The 20,654-nt window shown below is 43.4% G+C and overlaps 1 protein-coding gene across 2 annotated transcripts in view; it reads right to left on the bottom strand.

Annotated features, from left to right (window-relative positions):
- Nucleotides 1-1,099: 1,099 nt before the first annotated feature.
- Dcaf7 (DDB1 and CUL4 associated factor 7) overlaps nucleotides 1,100-20,654 on the bottom strand; it is a 42,166-nt gene continuing 22,611 nt past the window's right edge. Inside the window, exons 2-8 of one of the 2 annotated variants that reach the window (XR_607720.3) lie at nucleotides 19,261-19,419; nucleotides 15,977-16,088; nucleotides 15,297-15,415; nucleotides 11,580-11,789; nucleotides 10,276-10,393; nucleotides 5,883-6,121; nucleotides 1,100-1,172 (exon numbers count right to left, since the gene is read on the bottom strand). Coding sequence is in view for 1 of the 2 variants with exons in the window: in XM_008846602.2 (XP_008844824.1) it covers nucleotides 5,949-6,121; nucleotides 10,276-10,393; nucleotides 11,580-11,789; nucleotides 15,297-15,415; nucleotides 15,977-16,088; nucleotides 19,261-19,419 (891 nt within the window). In the remaining variant the exon portion in view is untranslated. Of the gene's footprint in view, nucleotides 6,122-10,275; nucleotides 10,394-11,579; nucleotides 11,790-15,296; nucleotides 15,416-15,976; nucleotides 16,089-19,260; nucleotides 19,420-20,654 lie in introns of both variants that reach the window. The other variant, XM_008846602.2, reaches the window with a different exon arrangement.

The raw sequence follows: 20,654 nt of genomic DNA on the forward strand, positions 1-20,654 counted from the left end.
GATTCAAACCCAGGTCTTCTGCAAGAACAGCCAGTGTTCTTAACCCCTGAGCCATCTCTCCAGCCCCGTAATATTTTTTTTTGTCTTTTTGAGACAGGGTCTCCCTGTAGCTCCAGCTGTCCTGGAACTCACTTTGTAGACCAGGCTGGCCTCGAACTCACAGAGATCTGCCTCTGCCTCACAAGTTCTGGGATTAAAGGCCTGCACCACCACACCTGGCTCCAAATTATTTTCATTTTTATGTGCATAATATTTTGACTGCATTTATATAAATGTACCACCATGTGCTTGCCTGGTGTCCGAGGACTGAAGAGGGCATCAGATCTGGAACTGGAGTTACAGATGGTTGTTAGCTACCATGTGGGTGCTAGGAACTAGACCTGTATCTTCTACAAGAGTAGCCAGTGCTCTTAACCACTGAGCCATCTCTCTAGCCCCTTAACCTATCAACTTGTAATTCTCTGAATATGGTTGTAAGCCTGCATATGTCCATATTCTTTCTTGCTTATATAAATTTGTATATGGCTATTCTTGTTTTGAGACAGGGTTTCCCTGTAGCCTCAGTTGGCCTGGAACTCACTATATAAACCCAGCTGGCCTATATCTCACAGAGATGGGCCTGCCTCTGCCTCCATAGTGCTGAATTAAAAGCATACACCACCATGCCGAGTGTTCATAAGGCTATCCTTTTGGCCTTAAGTGACATTCCTTATTCCCAGACAGATTCAGTCTTCAATCCTGAATCTGGCATCCTTCATCTTGTGACATTTCGGTGATCCCCTCTGGCTCCCACCCAGGCAGGGGTGATCTCAGGGTTACTACTGTGCCTGAACATAGCCCTATTACTGAAGAATACTACAAAAAATTGTCTCTGTGAATGACTCCACTGGCAAAGTGTAAACAATCATGGTCCCTGGCATAGAATGAGTGTCCAGGTTTTCTTAACTGAATAAAAAGTGAGTGATTAAGAGATATGAGATGATGTGCTGGGCCATCAAGACTACTGTGAGGGACTGGGTGGAGCCTAATGCCCCCAGTCAGTGTCTCTGAAACATGACCACAGGAGCAAACTGGGAAGAATTGAATTTATCACAAGAAATTCAATCTATACATGTTCAAGTTTTATTACAAAGTATGATGGGCAGAAAATACGGTACTTCTTATACAGGAGGCTGAAACAGAATGAAAGGGTGAAAATTAGATTTAAATATCTGTATGAAGAAGTAACGTTCCAGAAAGAATGCTCCACTTTCAGGTGCTTTTGAAGTAGCCTCCAGTGGGGATTCCTCAGCTCGTTTACAGCACAGTGTTAAAATTTTATTACAAGCCCTGTATACAATCAGCCCTGTGAAAATAATATTTATAAAAGAAAAATGGTTACAGTACAATTCTGCAAAGGGGCAGCTTCCTCTCCACCTGAACAAAAGATGCCACAAAAGCTATAGAATAGAGGTAAAGTTTAAATATGTAACAGGAAAGTAAGTTCATACACACTAGGCTAAAGGGCACAGAAATGAATTGGTTAGAGCTTAACATTTTGTAGAACAAGAAATTTCCATTTTTCTACATAGAGGTTTATACATCATGCTACAATTCACACTCCGGGGGGCGGGGAGTAAAAGTCACTGACAGAGGAGGGATCATAAAATACATGGGGACCAAAGCAAGTGACTCATACTTGACTAAAGTAATTCAGAGCTTCAGCTCAACAATTTTATAACACACTGAATAGCACAATCAACCCAAGGTGAGAACATTTCTTTTAAAAAGAAGATGGTACAGTTCACTGGGCTGTCACAAAGGTGGGTGCTTGTGTATTTTCCAGCTGTCGCATAGGCTGTCAACATCTTTCCTCTGGAGTTTAGACTTTCCTTAGCTTATTGTTTCTGGTTTGACACACTAGTCCAAGCCTCTTTGAGAGGGCACCTGCATGTTTCCCTATTTAAAAAATGACAACCAGATAGTAGCTGGAGAGAACCTTCTCATTCCGTACAACCACAGGCTTGAATTTGACCATAAGCAGCAGTGACAGTGTGGGAGGGAGGGGAGGATGCAAGTGGGCAGTGGGCAAGCTCTACAACATGAGAACCTCAGCACCTGCCTCACCAGAGCAGAGCAGACAACTATACACTGGGAAGCCTGGCCCAGTATTTGTGGTAACCTTGCTCAGATCAGCTCTCTTCTCAGAAAACAAACTAATTAGACAAGTATGCCCCACCTTCCTCATCCTGAGCACAGACTGTAAAGGAAAACTGTGCTTTGAGGCTTCTATTTCAAAGTGTACTCTCTACTTCCAAGTCAAAGGAGCTGTCATATTCTCGGAATGCGGAAGAACAGAGGGGCAGTTCTGCCCACCCATGTCTGGTGAACCCCACAGCTCCTATATGTCCTTACAGCCTAGTTATTCAGGACCATGATGTATCAGGGAGAACATTCTATAGTGGAAAGGTAAGAGAAAGAGAAAAACAAAAGGAGGGAGAAGGGGCTGGAGGTATAGCTCAGTGGTAGAACACTTGCCTAGCATGTGTGAGAGGCCCTGGGTTTGATCCCCATCACCACAAAAAAAAAAAAAAAAGAGGAGAAGAAAGAAAGAAAGAAAGAAAGAAAGAGAGAGAGAGAGAGAGAGAGAAAGAAAGGAAGAAAGAAAGAAAGAAAAAGGGAGAGAGGAGGAAAGATCTGTAAGAAGAACCATGCATGCTAGGGGCAGTGGCACATTCCTGTAATCCCAGCACTCAGGAGGCTGAGGTAAAATGATCATGAGTTCAAGGCCAGCCTGGCTATAAAACAAGACCCCATTTCAAACAAGAAACAAAACAAAATACCTCATCTTCTTACACAGTCATAGATATCCAATACTTGTAGAAGTTTACTACCAGATATCACCTATGGCAGCCCTGCTCCAAGAAGGGGCTCTCTCTGCCCTGAGCTGTCATCCTGTCCTGTCCACAGTAACCCAGTGCCATAGATGTCTGATTAATGGTCCAGGAAGGCCAACCTAGGTTGACAGCACAGGCTCACACCAAAGCTATGTAGCAATCTGGATGTTTCTCCCTCCAGAAACTCTCTTTGCGCTCTAATATTTTTTCCTTTGACCAAAAGAAATACTGATTTTCTTCTATATCCTAAATCTCCCCCTAAAACTTCACCTATAACCATCATCAAAATATTGTAGGATTCTTTTTTTTTTTTTTTTTTTTTTTTTTTTTCCTGTTCTTAAACCAATCCTGATTGTGATAGAAAATTCTCACTCAGTTGTCCTTGCTCTTTAAGTCTAAACCTTGCAGGCCAGGAGAGGGATCCAACCTCCTAAGAAGAAAAGCTCAAGCCCATGGAAGCCTCAGATCCATTCAGCAGTTCAGCTCTCTGCTGGTAGAGACTTGAGGCTTAACTGAGACTTTAGCATGCCCTCCCCCCTCCCCCCAGCAGACACGGAAAGCAGATGCCACAGCCTATGGCTTGTCCTGCCAAAAGCAAGTCAAAACACCATTGCAGCCACACCAGAGTCCAGAACTGCAGCCATTGGAGGAGAGCAGATCTGGAGGTCCTTACCCACTTCACTGTCACAGTCTAAGAACTGGAGCAAATTTTAACAGAGACTTGTTTTTGAACCCTTAACATACCTGTGCTTCAGACCTGACTAAGGGGCTTTCTATATTTGACTACAGAAATCACTTCCTTAGCCATGAGGGCCACCTGTTTATGCTATATAGGGATGGTGAGAGAGCTGGCACTTCAGAATGCCAGGATTTTGAACTGTGGGTGCCTGTGTAGAGGTAGCAGCAAAGGTCTTACCTGGGTCTCAGGTTGAGTACAGATTAGGAAGACTTCACTGCAGGACTTAAAGAGGACAGAGTCCACAGGGCAAGGCAAACACCTTTGAAAGTGGTTGGTTTCCAAAACAGAGATAACTCATTTAGATCTATTCTAATAATGCTATTTTTTAGAAGTTTATTTTCAAATTCCAGCTGACAAATCCATCATTCTGCCCAAGTTAAAGTCTACTCAGAACTCAAGAGGACCTCCAGGCAGGACCAGTCCCTGCTACCACTCTTCCACTACATATTCTCCACAGAAGAAGCTGAGGCCTCCAAAATCAGCAGCCATCAGCTGGCCTGCTACCCTTGAGGACCCTGTACCCAACTGGCAAACATTACTAAAAGCAGAGGTGATCACAAGCTGTGCTTTATGTCTGCACAGATATAGGGTGACTGCATGGTGAATCCTTCAAGCAGTTGTCTAGACAGAAACCAAAAATCTGAATGACAAACTAAGAAGGCTGAGGAAACTGAAAAAGTCTTACCTCGAGACAAGCCTGTGTAGAATGGTAAAACAATCTATGCCTTTTGGCATACAACTACATCAGCTGAAGAAAGGGAAGACTCAGCCACAAGAATTTGCATGTCAACTTCTATCTCTCCAGCAGATGACAGCTAAGTGGGTAAAGCCATCAACTTTTAGGCCTGCTACTTTCCTCATGTCAGAGAAGCTAAGAAACCTTCAGGCTCCTTAGCAGTGCATGAGCCAGGCAAACTTTCCCCAGAGCATGTCCCAAACTGCCAGGAACTCATTTAAAGTAAAAAAATCACACACAAGCTCTCTCCATGGAACTCATTCATGTAACGGAAACAAGACACCTGCAGCCTGAAAGTCAACATGGCCAACTGCAGCCTACAAGTTCAATACTGCTCAGAACCTACACTGGGGTGAAGGCAAATGTCATATATTGGGGAGTCTTAGATGGCTGACCCTGGAGCCCATGATTCTTTTGTAGCTATTTACTTGATGGCCTGGGATTGCCACAGCTGATTAGTCTATCCTTTATGAGAACTGCCTGTATATCCTACCCTAAAGATAATGTACAGGGTCAGACACACAGACGGTACCTCTTAGGAAGACTCTTACTCAGACTACTCAATCCAAAGATGGGCCAAAATCCCACCAGGCACAGGAAATTCAACAAACAGAAATATCAAAGTTTAGTTTCGAGACTGTTCTTGCCTATCAAAAGTTTTGATACGGAGGGAAAAATAGATTCTGAAACCAGGTACTAGAAACACGCTCTAAGTTTTAGCTTTCCTGAAATAATTTTCCCTCAGCCAAGCCTCTTAGTCAGTTGCTTATCGTTTCCTCTACCAGGTGCCCATCAATGAAGGCAGACAGTGGAGCTTTGGATGACTTCCTGTGTCTATCCCAGAGCCTGTAAGGGCCTTGAGAAGATCCAGACTGAGAAAAAGTTGATGAGTCAGTAGACTTCAGAGCACCAGGGCAGTTTGGAACTCCTGGTCAAGTGTGTGCTATTCAGGCTGTGACTCAGGAAGGCAAACTGCTCTTGGGGTCTAGTGCCCGGTACCTACTCCAGGCACTGAAGGGAGAGAGGAAGGTACAAAGAGAGGGGACAGAAACAAAGGAAAAAAACTAGGAAGAGTAAAATTCTTTTCATAAAAAAATTAGCCTGATAGATAAAAAATATACAAAGTTGAGGTTTGTTAAAGACACTGATAACCAGGAGGAAAGACAACTTTAAATTGGTATTTGTTCCCACTTAAGTGCTAACATGGACATGAATGGGGACAAGACATGGACTTCTGCCTTGGGCAGCAAACAAACATTTGGGACAGATGGATACAAACAGAGCCAGTGCTTATACTGTTCATGAACACAACAGCTGACAAACAAATATACAGAAATGTTTAATTGAAGAAGCAAAGAGGAAAGGAGTGAAAATCTTAAAACTCAGCCCTGGGCTGAGGTGGTGCCACACAACACTGAGTCCGGCACAGACAGTGAGAGGAAACTGGCCTGGACTCCTAGAGCAGCTTCTGGAAACAGTGGGTATAAAGCAACAATAGACATACTGGCCACTGGAAACATGTTCTTCTTACTTGCAGGGAGAGGGGCAGAGGCAGAAACACACAAGCCCCTGCCTGGTAGGCGAAGTGCCACCAACACTACACACGAAGTATCTCCAGACAGTTGTTGTAGCAGATGGCGATCCAGTCAGGCTGAGTTGAGGCCCACTGCACATTGTTGATCTCTCCTTCAGCTGTGTAGGCCAGGATAGGGTCCTCAATGGCCCGAGGCATTTGCTGGATGTCCCAGATGAGAGCCTGATGGTCATCCGCTAGGGTCAAAAAAGCCAGTAAGCAAGATCGCAACTCAGATAATGGGAATAACAATCCTTGCATTTGGAGAATGAGTCATATTTTGCAATGCACTTGCTCACCAAAATCCTGCGAGGGAAGGTTTACTTTTTAGCTGAGTGAAGCGAGATTCAGTAATGCTATCAGAATTGCATCCCCTCCCCACCCCCAATACCACTTGGCTATGTAGCAGTGAGTGAGAAGTAGAGCCAGGACTCAAATCTAGGTCTCGACTCCATGTTCCAGGTGTCCTTAGGCTCCATTTACTGTGCCAGGGTTAGGGAATCAGATGAGGACATCAGAGTCAACAATCAGGAGAGGACATGGGATAAACAGACCCCACAATATGCCACTCAGAGCCACTAAAAATACTTTAGTAGTGCCGGGCATGGTGGCGCATGCCTGTAGTCCCAGCACTTGGGAGGCAGAGGCAGGCAGATCTCTGAGTTCAAGGCCAGCCTGGTCTACATAGTGAGTTCCAGGACAGCTGGTGCTACAGGGAGACCATCTCAAAAAGACAAAGGGAAAAAAAAAAAAAACTTCAGTAGCTAAAGATACTTCTGATGACTATATCTGATTTGCATTTCCTATTTTACAGACATTTAAACTTCAATGATTTGTGTAGATGACTGAGATCAAGTACTGTATGGATACGTGCTAGTAAAAAGTTTTCCCACCTATGCCTATAATCAGTGGTAGAGTGCTTACTTAGCATGCTTGAGATCCTGGGTTTAATCCCCAGTACGACCAGAAAATCAGAAAATAATTTTTTTTTCCAGATATTTTATTATTTTTATTTTACATGTATGTATACTGCATGTAGGTACGTGCACCTGTGTCACACAATGCTTGCAGAGGACAGAAGAGGCTGTTGGATCCCCTGGAACTGGAGTTACAGACAGTTGTTAGCTGTCATGTGGGTGCTGGGATTTGAACCTGGGTCTTCTCCAAGAACAGTGTTCTTAACCACTGAACCATCTCTCTAGTGGTTCTCTTAAAGAAGAATTTGAAATCACTGTCAAAGTGTTTTGCTAGATGTAGTGGCACATGACTATAATCCCAGCAATTGGGAGACAGAGGTAGAGGAATTGCCCCAAGTTGGTGCCCACCTATTGATATAGCAAGTAACAGGCTAGCCAGGGCCACACAGTGAGACCCTATCTCAACAAGCCAACACAAACCCTAAAAATTAAAAGCAAGTTCCAAGCCAACCAGGCCTATAGAGTGAGACCCTGTCTCAAAAAGAAAACAGAAAATTTCCCTGAGCAACTTACTTCTCTATGGCAGGTACCCAGGCACCACTATCCTGCTCTTACATTTCATTCCCCCTTTCTCTTTTCTTTCTTTTTTTAAAGATCTGTTTATTTATTTACTTATTTATTTATTTTTGTCTTTTTGAGACAGGGTCACTTTGTAGCCCCAGCTGTCATGGAACTCACTATGTAGACCAGGCTGGCCTCGAACTCACAAAGATCCGCCTGCCTCTGCCTCCCAAGTGCTGGGATTAAAGGCATGCACCACCATGGCCGGCAATAGATCTTATTTATTTTTATGTGCATGTGTATATGTGTTTTGCCTGCATGTATGTAAGTATGCCACATGTGTGCCTGGTGCCCAAAAAGGCCAGAAGAGGACATCGGATCCTCTGGAACTGGAGTTAAGGATAGTTGTAAGCTGCCATGTAGGTGCTGAGAACTGAACCCAGGTCCTCTGCAAGAGCAGCCAGTACTCTCAACTGCTGAGCTATCTCTCTAGCCCCTTCTCTCCCTGTCTTAATGGTCTCATTTAAATCTGTATTATAGCACTGGAGAGATGGTTCAGCAGTTAAGAGCACTGGCTGTTCTTGCAGAAGATCTGCCTATGAATTCCAGCACCCACATGACAGCTAACAATGGTCCATAACTTCAGTTCCAGGAGATCTGATGCCCTCTTCTATCCTCCATAGGCACTGCAGGACACGGGTGTACTTATATACATGCAGGCAATACACACACACATAAAATTAAAAAAAAATTATATATATATATATGTCTTTTCACAGTACCTGCTGGAGAAGGGGGTAATAGGGAAGCTGGCCTCAAACTCCAAGAGATCCTCCTGCCTCTGCCTCCCCAGTGCTGGGATTAAAGGCATGAGCCACCACGCCCAGCCTGTATGTATATTTTTTTGGTCTTTTGTGACAGGGTGTCCCTATAGACCCAGATGTCCTGGAATTCACTATGTAGACCAGGCTGGCCTTGAACTCACAGAGATCCGCCTGCCTCTGCCTCCTGAGTGCTGGGATTAAAGGTGTGTGCTACCACGCCCAGCAAAATAATAAAATATTTAAAAAAATAAATCCGTATTATAACTTTTTCTTAATAAACTCCAATTCTGCTTCAGTAAAATAAGATGGCTATGGTACACATGCCTGTAGTATCAGCCTTGGGAGGCTGAGGCAGGAAGATCAAGAGTTCAGGGCTAGCCTTGGTTATATAACTCTCATAAAACAAAACAGAACAAAACATAAAACCCCCAAAAGAAAAATATTTTCTCTAAGTAAAGGGCTATGGGAAATACTAATGAATTTAAAGTATATGTGTGTATATATAAATGTGACCAGAAGGAATATATCAAAAAGAGAAGAGCAGTAATGTTAGACTGGCCAGGTTATGAGTTATATTTACTTTTCTACAATTCCTAAGTGATATATAATGTAGATATTACTTTTAAAATTAAAAAAATATTAAACTCTTATTTTAAATGAACAGAAAAAATAGGCAATGACCTTCAGAGACACAGTATCCCCTCATTCTTCCGCCTACCCTAATGTGAAAACCAGTCTTTAATACATGACAATTAAATTAAATCCTTAATACAAGACTAATCATGAGCAACACCAGGCTCCCACCAAGTCCACATAACACGGGCAAGGTGCAAGATCCCCATGTAGGAGGTGATCTGTGACAAATGATCTGGGAGTACTGCTTTATAACAAGGCATCTCCAAAGCCCTTGGGTCTTGTTTTTCAGCACTCAATCAAGCTCACTTCAGCAACAGCTCCTTCAACAGAAGGGACTTGAGATGAGTGCAGCACACAACAGCAGGGAGTCAGGCAGAGATAGCTGGCCAGGGCAAGAGAAGGGACTTCAGTAGAGCCAGGCTGCTCTCCATGAACAATAGTTGATAGTCTTTTCTCTTGTCTTCCCTATCCACACGGATGGAAGAAAAGATGACAATAATGAAGGCAGATGACAGCATGGGGGTACAGAAGGCAGCTGTCTATCCCTAACTACTACTCAATGGGACATATAGGCGTAGCTAGAGTAGAGTCCTATCTATGTGACGTAAGTGATAAATACTCACATTTAGGGCATATTTGTATACAAATATACCAAATGAGTCTGGTATGAGAAACCCAAACTACTGTTAAAGGTCACATGGAACAAAGGTAGAAATGATACAGCAAAGAGAAAAGATGACTTCTACGTTTTCATTTATTATAACTGTATTGTTTTAGTTTTAGTAATAGACTTGCATTATTTCTAGAAGAAAAGCATTCTGGTGACTAGTATTTTTAAGGAGTACTCTTTTTGCTCTTGAAAATAGTAAAATGAGAATGGCGCGGTGGTGCACGCCTTTAATCCCAGCACTCAGGAGGCAGAGGCAGGGGGATCCCTGTGAGTTCAAGGCCAGCCTGGTCTACACAGTGAGTTCCAGGCCAGCTGGGGCTACTGGGAGACCCTGTCTCAAAAAAAAAAAAAAAAAGACCCAAAAAGAAAACAGTAAAATGAGAACTGTAAGTCCAACTCTAACTAGGTAAGGCTATGTACAGATTTTTTATAATGAAGCATTAAAGGCATAAGGGACATATGACTCCTAGTAGTGCCAAAAATCCTGTCACAGCCAAGAGAGTGCTTGCTCCTGCCTTGAATTGCCTGTGTGAGCCTAAATTCTTGAGAGTATGCCCTGATACCCAATGAGAATACAAGATCATCTGGAAATGTGGACTGCTTCAATTTAACAAGTATGGAATTGAGTTACCTGGTATAAATTTCTCAATACTGTCCTTGAAAAACAGTAAGGATTATACTCCTAAGGAGCCAAAAGTGGGAAACTTCACTTCCCCGATTCTTCTTCTGCCCACCATGATTACCTGCAGTACAGATGTGGCAGGACGAATGTGGGGCCCAAGCAATGCCATTGACACAAGCTCGGTGGTTGTTTAACCTGGCGACGGGCGTGCAGGGAACTCGGACATCCAGAATCACCACCTGTAGAAATACAAGTAAAAGGCCTAAGAGCTGCAGGGTGTGGCAAGAAAAACAGAAAACACTCTGCACACACACAAAATTTTAAGCATAGTAGTTTCATTTGTGGATTTAAAAGCTTTTAAAGACAGGATTCCCTCAGGATGAGAAAATAGAAATAAAAGAACATATACAGGTAGTTTAGTCTCTGTGTTGAACAACACAGGACCAGGCAATGTGAGTTTGGATGATCCACCAAGCACCTTTGTTAATTACTTAAATAACAACTCTGTGCTTCTCAGTGAGGCAGAACAAGAGCCTCACCAAAGCAGATTTGGAAGGTAAGAAGTCTAGGCACTCGCTTCACCCAACATTAACCACTATATCCCCTCAACCAACAATTCAACCCTTTCATAAAAATTAGCAGACTTTAGAGCTTGTATTTATCTCTCTGTCTGCTATAGCTGGACAATCTGTCTAGAAACAAAGGGGAAAATAGCCTGCTTTTTCACTTAGTCCCATAATCATGACCTGATTCACTTTAGATACTAGTCTTAGCTTCAACTCCAATTCTCTATTAGAAATTCTTTAAAAACATTTTTTTTTATGTCTGAGTGTTTTGCCTGCATGTATGTAAGTGTACCTGTGTCATGCAATGCCCATGGAAGCCAGAAGAAGACATCGGATCCCCTGGAACTGGAGTTAAGGACAGTTGTTAGAAGCAATGTGGGTGTTGGAAACCAAACCCAGGTCCTCTGCAAGAGCAGCCAATGCGCTCCAGGCCCTCTACTAGAAATTCTTAGCACAGGTGACAGGGCAATTGCAGTGGTTTGAGATACCTGGGATACATAATGAGTTCCAGGCCAGCCTAGGCTACAGAGTGAGACTATGTCTCACCAAAGGGGGGAATAAGTTCTTAACACAGCCTTTTTTCTAGGTCGGAGTTTCTCAATTTAGGCTCTATTGACATTTTGAGTAGACTACCACTGTTGGGAGTTGTCCTGTGCATTATAGGATTTTAGCAGCCTTGCTGATCTGTACCTACTAGATGCCAAGAACACTTCATGCTTTGCCCTGAACTGTGACAATGAAAAATGTCTCTAGGTATTTTCAAAGATCTCCTGGACACAAAACTGCCAGCACCTGTGAGCCATTCTGGTAGATACACTAGGCAGGCCTAGAGTTGGGGGACAAGGCCTATCGTGCTTACCTCCATTCCATCCATGGCCATGGTGGCCAGGTAGTTAGGGTCCTGCTTGTTCCAGCAGAGGCGAAGCAATGGGTGATGCTGTGGGTCTTCGTAAATGATGGTGCTATGCTCCAGATGGCGGAGGTCAAACATCCGCACCGAGCCATCAGCACCCACAGAGGCAAACATGTCCCTGCCACCTCCAGCTCGGCTAAATGCAATATCATAGACCTGTTGGTAGGAAGTTTCAATCAGATTCAGATTGGTCACCTCCTTTTCCTATAGGGTAGAAATCTGTCATTGCCAGTTTGTCTAAACTCCAACTCATGGAACAAAAGCAGGTAACGGAAGCCCAAATGGAGCCTGAATACTGGAACCCCTAGAGCTCTAACAGAAATTGCTTCTACAACACTGAAGATCCTTCTCCACAGACATTGGCTGGCTTCTTCCCATGCTGTTTTTTATATCTTTTTTCTACAAATCCTGTGATTAAACAAAAGCTACATACCTGGCTAACCAGCAAAGCACAAGTAAGCCTGAACAAGTACTCTATTCATAGGCTCAGTAGAAGCCTGAGCAAGTGGATGTCCCTTGCTTCTAGACTTGAGATTAATTTTTTTTTTCTGAGATTAATTTCTAAGAAAAAGGTAACATTCATTTGGGAGTTTTTTTTGGGGGGGGGGGGTATCAAAAAAAGGTCTCATGTGGCCCGGGTTGGCCTTAAACTTGCTAAACAGCTTCAGCCAATTAAACACATATCTGTCCTTACATAGCTGAACAGTACTAGGCAAAGCCTTGGTCTGTTAGATATGTCAGGCCTAAGAAGCCAGGGTCTTGCTGTTATACAGCCCATGCTGGCATCAAAGTTGAGATCACCGTACCTTTACCTCCCAAGAGCTAGAATTATAGTGCCCAAGTTCCCTTTGAATCACATTTTCCCACCCCCCTCCATTTTGTTGTTTGCTTTTTGTTTTCTCAGACAGGGTCTCATGTAGCCCTGGAACTCACTATGGAGACCAGCCTGGCCTCTGTGAGATCTGCCTTCCTCTGGAGTGTTGAGTTTAAAGGTGTGCAGCACTATGCCTGTTTGTTTTGAGACAGGGTCTCATGTAGACCAGGTTAGTCTTGAACTTGCTATATAGCAGAAAATGACTTTGAACTTCTGGCCCTCTGCCTTCACCACCCAAGTGCTAGGATTATAGTAGGCATGTGCCCCTGTACCTTGTCCTTTTGAACTGCTCTTTTAAATTAAAAAATTTTTATTTTATGTGTATGAGTATTTTGCCTGCATGTATGTAAGTGCACCATGTGTGTGCAATGCCGTCAGAGGTCAGAAGAGGATGTCGGATCCCCTGGAACTGGAATTACAGATGGTTGTTAGCTGCCATGTGGATGCTGGCAACTGAATCCAGGGTCCTTTGCAAGAGCAACCAGTGCTCTTAAACATCTGGCCATCTCTCCAGTCCCTTCCTTTCCTTTTGAACTACTCTTAATCTTCGCCATAGAGAAATATTTTTTCATAGAACAGAAGGAGGTGGGCATCTATTGGCAGAGCTTGTCCCTTAGTATGCAGAACCTCAAGAGTGCTTACATTTTTTAGAAATCCTACCTGTGTCCTTCTATACCCAAAGTCAGTTGTCGTTTCCCTTGATTGCAGAAAGAGAATTTTGTTTGGCATTTGTTTTCCTGTTGGTTCTGGGTAACCCTCAGTGACAGAGACACTATAGGTGTGCGCACAGACAAGTGTGACTCAGAGCACAAAGTTCTCTCAGCCATGTTCTACCTGCCAATTTTATCAGGAAAGAAAGGAAGGTAATAACTCCCAAATGTATACACCCTTCTCTATTCCAATCTGCCAGCCAGCCACAGAAGTCTCCCAGACAATCAGTCCCCACCCTTGGGCTCACTTTTTTTTTTGGTCTTTTTGAGATGGTCTCCCTTGCAGCCACAGCTGGCCTGGATTCACAATGGAGACCAGGCTTTGTCTTGAACTCACAGAGATCCACCTGCCTCTGCCTCTGGAGTGCTGGGATTAAAGGTGTGCCCTACCATGCCCGGTTTGGGCTCACTCTTTTTTTTTTCTTTTTTGGTGTTTTTGAGACAGGGTCTCCCTGTAGTCCCAGCTGGCCTGGAACTATGTAGGCCAGGCTGGACTTGAACTCACAGAGATCCACCTGCCTCTGCCTCCCAAGTGCTGGGACTAAAGGCCACCGTGCCCAGCTGGGTTCACTCTTTTAAGGCCCATTCTTTATTGTTTCCTGTGCTCTGATCCATCCCCAGTCTTCCTCCTGGTCAACTTTTTATCACAAGAGAACTAATTCCTACAGGCTGAGTTTGGCAGGGTCCCTGGTCTGCTGGTTGCTTCTGGCTGATTCAGTCACAGGAGACTGTGGTAGGAATTGGATACTGGGAAACAGGAGGAAGTTATGTATTTCTTTTCCCTGTCTCCGTTCAGAAGCAGAGTACCCCCAGACCCTTGCATCCAGTAACCTCAGCCTGCTCAGTCCAAGCCAGTAGCCACTTCCTGCTACCTGTCCTCCCAATTACCACCCTGCGGCCTGGGTAGCTTTTCAACATCACCATCAACTATGTTAAGTGCTCCCTTGGCTTAAATCCCCTTGATGAATTTTTGAAATCCCCCACCCCCATTACTAGCGGCTGACCTAGGCCTTGTGCATGCTAGGCAAGCATTCTATCACTGTGCTAGATAGATCCCCAGAGATTTCGAGTAGTTCCCACCTTTGGGCTGGATCTAGCAGAGAACAAAAGGCTCTTTCTACTAGACACTTTCCAGAGGTTCCTTAGCTGGTCCTCTCTGCAGAGCAAATGCTTCATTTGAACCTTGGTTTAGTAGGAGTCAAGTCCAGTAGTCTTTTAACAGACCTTACTCTCAGGAGTACAGAAAGCCAAAGGGCAACCTTGTTACCACCTTGACATTCTGGTGACGACCTCAAGTTTCTGGCTTAAGGTCATGACATTTGTTTAACCTATTCAAATTTAACATCACTATCTGTACTGGTAAAGGAGAACAGAAAAGGAAACCACCTTCTGGAAATAAGATCAGGAATACAGAACAGCTATAGGAGGAAAGATATGACTACTTCTCCAAATCACCAAAGGAAAACTTCCCTCAGCTTCTCCAACTTAGAAGAAACATCACCCAAGTAAGATATATTTGCTTACAAAAACTACTGAAAATATAAAGATTAAATAGACACACTAGAGTTCACAAAATTTTTTTAGCAAAAAACTGGTAATTAGGATTGTCTGTCATGAAATCTCCCCTCTTGCTGTCTCTGCCTTACCTTCAAGAAGCTCTTAGTGTTTCTGTAAGAGACTTAAGCACTTACTGTGAAAACCTGACAACATGAGTTTGATCCTTGGAACCCAAAGTGAAGAAGGGATCAACTACTGAAAGCTGTCCTCTGACCTCCACACATGCACCATGGCATACACATGCCTGCATTTACTTACTTACTTACTTACTTACTTACACACACACACACACACACACACACACACACACACACACACATCTCTGATATTTTTTAAAGGTACATTTATTTACAACTGTTGTTTTCTGCTGTTTCAACATATTACTATTTTCAACTTAGACAAGAAGCATGTCAGCATTATGGTGTTTAATATAACCTGCAAAACAGTGAGAAAACAATCTAACCTCTCATTTGCAAGCACCAAGAACATCTGGAAAAAGAAAAAAAGGAAAAACATCATTACCTCTTTGTCATGGGCAATTAACTGGGTCTTCACATGGCCAGACACAAGATTCACTCGCCCCAATACCTGACCAGTCTCTAGTCCCCAGATGGTACAAGTTGTGTCAATGCTTGAGGTACCTGTAAACACCAATGCAAGTTAGGACTGACAGGTGTGACATTCCCATACAAACTTCCCTCTTCCTTTGCTTGGCCCAAGGAACAATAGACCACAAACATTTTCTAAGCACTGACTTCTTTTTGGGGGGATGGGGTGAGAGCACATGCTTGAGTGTCCTCAGACAGAGTGTCCTTATGTAGTTCAGGCAGATCTTGAACTAAAAATCCCCGACTGTGCCTCCTAAGTGCTGGGGTTATAGATGTGCACCATCATACCTGCAGAACCCTCAATTTTTTGGGGGGCTCCCTGTAGTCCCAGCTGGCCTGGAACTCACTTTGTAGACTAGCTGAGTCCATCACTATAGCCCAGGACCTTAGACTTTAATTGGAGAAACAAGATAGCACACATGGAAAGTTGAACTCTGTGAGGAACTAATAACCACATTCCATATTTAGCCTATTTCCCTTGGTCTGTTCTAGGATGATGTGTGTACCTCAGACCACTGGATAAAAACAGGTCCAGTATTACACCTGAGGAAATGCATCTTTGTTTTCTTCAAACTAGGATTCAAACTCTCTTACCTAAAAGATAAGGATCCACCTCATTCCAGTCAAAGGAGGTCAGGGGAGCACAGAAATCTGAGTTCTTGTTATTGTTTAGCAAACATTCCAGCCTGGTCTCTGTCTCACCAACCTGAAAGAATAACAATTTAAAAAGTTAGCCAGTCTCTAGTCTGTCAGTCTGTCTGTCTGTGTCTCTCTCTCACACACACCAACACACTCACACACATACCTTTAAAGTCCTATTTAGTAAATCTAAGGCATGAGGAGAAAACTTTTTTTTTTTTTTTTGTCTTTTTGAGACAGGGTCTCCCTACAGCCCCAGCTTCATGCTTTTTCATTTCACAGTGACTGTGGCTTCTGGCCAGAGTGTCAACCATAAGGTGACTGGTAGAGTTGTCTGATACAACTGCAGACCTGCATTTCCATTTTGGAAACTTGGGAGAGGCAAAAAAACTATCAGGGCATATCAGTGTAAGTCCTAGGAAAGATCTTCCATAAATACATGTAATCATTAACATATATGTTTGTATGAATATATGTAATATAGCATTTATATAATGTGTAATCTTTTACTTGTATGTGATACAAGTCTTTTGGGGTTTTTTTGGTCTTTTTGAGACAGGGTCTCCCTGTAGCCCCATAAAAAAATAAAAATTAGAGCTGGGTGTGGTAGTGCGTACCTTTAATCCCAGCACTCAGGAGGCAGAGGCAGGAGGATCTCTGTGAGTTCAAGGCCAACCTGGTCTACATAGTGAGCTCAACAAAAACTGTCCTTTATGTCCCTCTGACCAAATTAGTATAGGCCTCAAAGTATGTCTGTTAAGCATCCAAGAAGGTTAGTTCCACCAGTCTGGTACTTTTAATTACTGTGTGTCATGTAGATAAATTTTGGTTAAAGACCAGTTGTTCTCAAATAAACCTTACCTGGAAGCAGAGGGAGGTGAGGGAGGGACCAGGCCCAGAGGGCTCTCTGGGAGGGAGAATGGCAGGTTGTGTAGCCCAGGGAAGCAGCGTCCTCTTCTTTTTAAGTTTTTATTTATTTGTATTTTATGTGTATGAATGTTTTGCCTATATATATAGATATATATATATGTGTGTGTGTGTGTGTGTGTGTGTGTGTGTGTGTGTGCACCACATGCATGCAATGCCTGCAGAGGCCAGAGGAGGGCATCAGATCCCCTGGAACTGGAGTTACAGATAGTTGTTAGCCACCATGTGGATACTGGGAACCAAACCCCAGGCCTCTGCAAGAACAGCCAGTGCTCTCAATCATTGAACCGTCTCTCCAGTCCCTCCTTTTTTTTTTTTTTTTGTATGACCCACTGAGTCAAATTAGTGCTATCTGCATGTTCAGAAATATGGGGCAATCCACCTGAGTATGAAAATGACTCCCCCTTCTCCTCCAGAAGCCACTGGGATAGGGACTCGTGAGCCCCTCCCCCATCCATGCTGAAATATTGACTGGCTTGACCTTGTGCAGGTGACCACATCTGCTGTGAGTTCATGAGCACCATCACTTTGTCATGACAGAAGACAGTGTCTCACAGCACTTCTCCCCATCCCCTGGCTCATGCATTCTTTCTGTACCTCTTCTAAGATGTTGAAACTGGTTTTAACAGAACCCAGCCTGATGTCTTTAAATACTGTCATCCTTGAATTCCTTTTATGCGGTTCTGTCTATTGGATTCTAGGCTTTCCTAACTAGCTCCCCCTTCGTCTTTCAGTGGATGGAGGACTTTCTGTACTAGTTTCATGAAAATTGGTACAGTAAAAAACAAAAAACAAAAACAAACAACAACAACAAAAAACTTTGGGGATCTTGAATCTCTAAATGTCTCACTACGTGCGCCACCACTCCCAGAGAGGAGAAAACATTTTTATGATAAAGATTAATAAAACCCAGAGGAGCTCCCTGAATTGGACTTCTTTCAAAGCTTCCCCTTCACCCAGCTTTGCATTCTAGGTTTTCACCTCTAAAGGGAAGCCCTCACTTTGCCCTCCCCAGATTTTAGCACCCTGTCTGCTGGGCCGTATACTCCAGGCTGCAAGGGATACCCTGGCTGCTGGGCTTGGATAAAAAGGGAAGATCTGGGGCTGGAGAGATAGCTCAGTGGTTAAGAGCACTGACTGCTCTTCAGAGGACCTGGGTTTGATTCCCAGCACCCACATGGCAGCTACAAACCATCCTTAACTCCAGTTCCAGGGGAATCCAACACGTTCTTCTGACCTCCGCAGCACTGCACGACATGGGTGCACTCACATGCATACAGGCAATACACTCATACACATATCAGATGGTATTTTGACTGAGGCTAGAACTCTAGAATGTAAATCATCTTCCCTTGCTTTCGTCCAGCTTCCTGTGTTTCCTTAAGAAGTCTCATCTAGTTTTGTCTTGGTTGCTTGTATTTAATCTACTTTACCTCTTTGAAAATGTAAATCTCATTGTTTTCTGAGTTCTGAAGTGTCATATTTATGAACCTTGTATGATTATGATTTATTTTATTTATTATTTTTCATGTGTATGAAAAATAATGTGCATGTGCATGTGTGTAGTGCACCTATGTCATGCAATGTCCACAGAGGTCAGAAGAGGGCATTGAATTCCCCTGGAACTGAAGTTATGGACAGTTGTTAGCTGTTGTGTGGGTGCTGGGAATTGAACCCAGGCCCTCTACAAGAGCAGCCAGTACTCTTAACTGCTGAGCCATATCTCCAGTTCCTGATTATGTTTTTTTGTTGTTGTTGTTTTGTTTTGTTTTTTGGTCTCTTTTTTGAGAGAGGGTCTCCCTGTAGCTCTACCTGGCCTGGATTCACTATGGAGACTAGACTGGCCTCAAACTCACAGAGATCCTCCTGCCTCTGCCTCCTGAGCGCTGGGAATAGAACACATAAAATAAAAATAATTTTTTTAAAAGGGGGAAGATCCACACACATATTTTATTAGAATCGACATCCTGGGATTTTATTTAATTTATTCAAAAATACCTTGGCTTTCAACTAAATAGGAGGTCCCAAGTGTTTGGTCCCAAGTGGTCCTAGTCCCACAGAAGACTATTCTGATACCTCAGGTTACTGAGGCTCAAGTTTCCAAGACTGACTGAAGCCAGCATTAAGACTTCATGTCATCTTGCTTAGACTTACTAGAAAATTCGCTTAGCTAAACAAAGTTGATCCATATCCACTTCCCATTTCTTCCATGTTTTGATGAAAATACCTGTCTGCGCTTCATGACTCCACATTGCTAACAGCTAACTCTGAGAAAACCCATCTATGTGGCTGCTAATAAAGCATCTGCTTACCCTCCACACACGGAGATAGTCTCCACTTGTTGCCAGAAGGTCTGGATAGACGCCTTTTGTATCAGGGATCCACATCAGCTTTGTGGTGGGGTATGGATGGTCAAAGGTGTTTCGGCAAATAAACTCTGAACTCTCCTCATCTAAACCAACAAGCTGAACCTGTAACACACCAAAGATGAACCATATAAGCATTTGTCGTTCTTGAGTAGCATCCAATACATCAGATTTCTTTCTGGTCAGTGGCATAAATCTTGACACTGTACTACACTGAAGAGCAAAGTCAAAAGTTATTATAGCCAGGTGTGGTGGTGCATGCCTTTAATCCCAGCACTTGGGAGGCAGAGGCAGGTGGATCTTTGTGAGTTCGAGGCCAGCCTGGTCTACATAGTGAGTTCCAGGGCAGCTGGGGCTACAGGGAGACCCTGACTCAAAAAAGGACACCTAGACTGTAGACTGATCCAACAGATGAAAACTCAAAACACACAGGATTCAGTACATTTAGCATTACAAAGCTGGAAAAAGCCAGAGACAACCTCTGAATAGAGGTTTATGGCTCTAAGTCTTGTACTTTTTCTAAACTCTAAACAATGTGTCCAGGCAGGGCTCTGAGGTCATCCTTGAACTTCTGATCCTCCTGCCTCTACCTCCCAAGTGCTGAGATTACAGGTATGCATATCGTGGTCTGTTTTTGCAGTGCTGGGAAAGGAACCCAGGGTTTCACTCATGTTCGGCAAATACTCTACCAACCAAGCCACATCCTCATCCCCCTTTTTGAGTCAAGGTCTTCCTTGAACCTAAAAGGGTGGCCTTGAACTTAAAACAACCCTCTGGTCTCAACCACCTGAGTGCTGGAATCCTAAGTATGTGCCTCAGCCTCATCCATGTTCTTGTATGCATGTTATCTTTTTTAAAATTTCCTTACTGTTGAACAATACTGTACTACATAGGCACTAAAATTTATCCATTTATTAATAAACTTTGGATTATTTTTATTTTGGGGCTATTCTAAAATGTTGCCACTTTAAACATTTATGTAGAAGTCTTTTTGTGAACATGTCTTCACTTTTCTTAGATGGACAACTATTTAAAAAAAATTTTTTTTTGAGACAGGGTCTCCCTGTAGCCCCAGCTAACCTGGAACTCACTATATAGACCAGGCTGCATAGTGATCCACCTGCTTCTGCCTCGAGTGCTGGGATTAAAGGTGTGTGCTACCACGCCTAATAAATTTTTAATTATGTGTTTCTGTGTGTCTGTGTGTGGTGATGTGCAAATGAGTGCAGTACCCAAGGAGGCTACTCTGGTCAGATCCCCAGGAGCTGGAGTTACAGGCAGTTGTGAGCCGCCCAATGTGGGAGCTAAGAACCAAACTCAGGTTCTCTTCAAGAGCCATA

Source organism: Nannospalax galili, unplaced genomic scaffold (genome assembly GCF_000622305.1).
Source record: "Nannospalax galili isolate Female #2095 unplaced genomic scaffold, S.galili_v1.0 scaffold1023, whole genome shotgun sequence".
Classification (NCBI taxonomy): Eukaryota; Metazoa; Chordata; class Mammalia; order Rodentia; family Spalacidae; genus Nannospalax; species Nannospalax galili.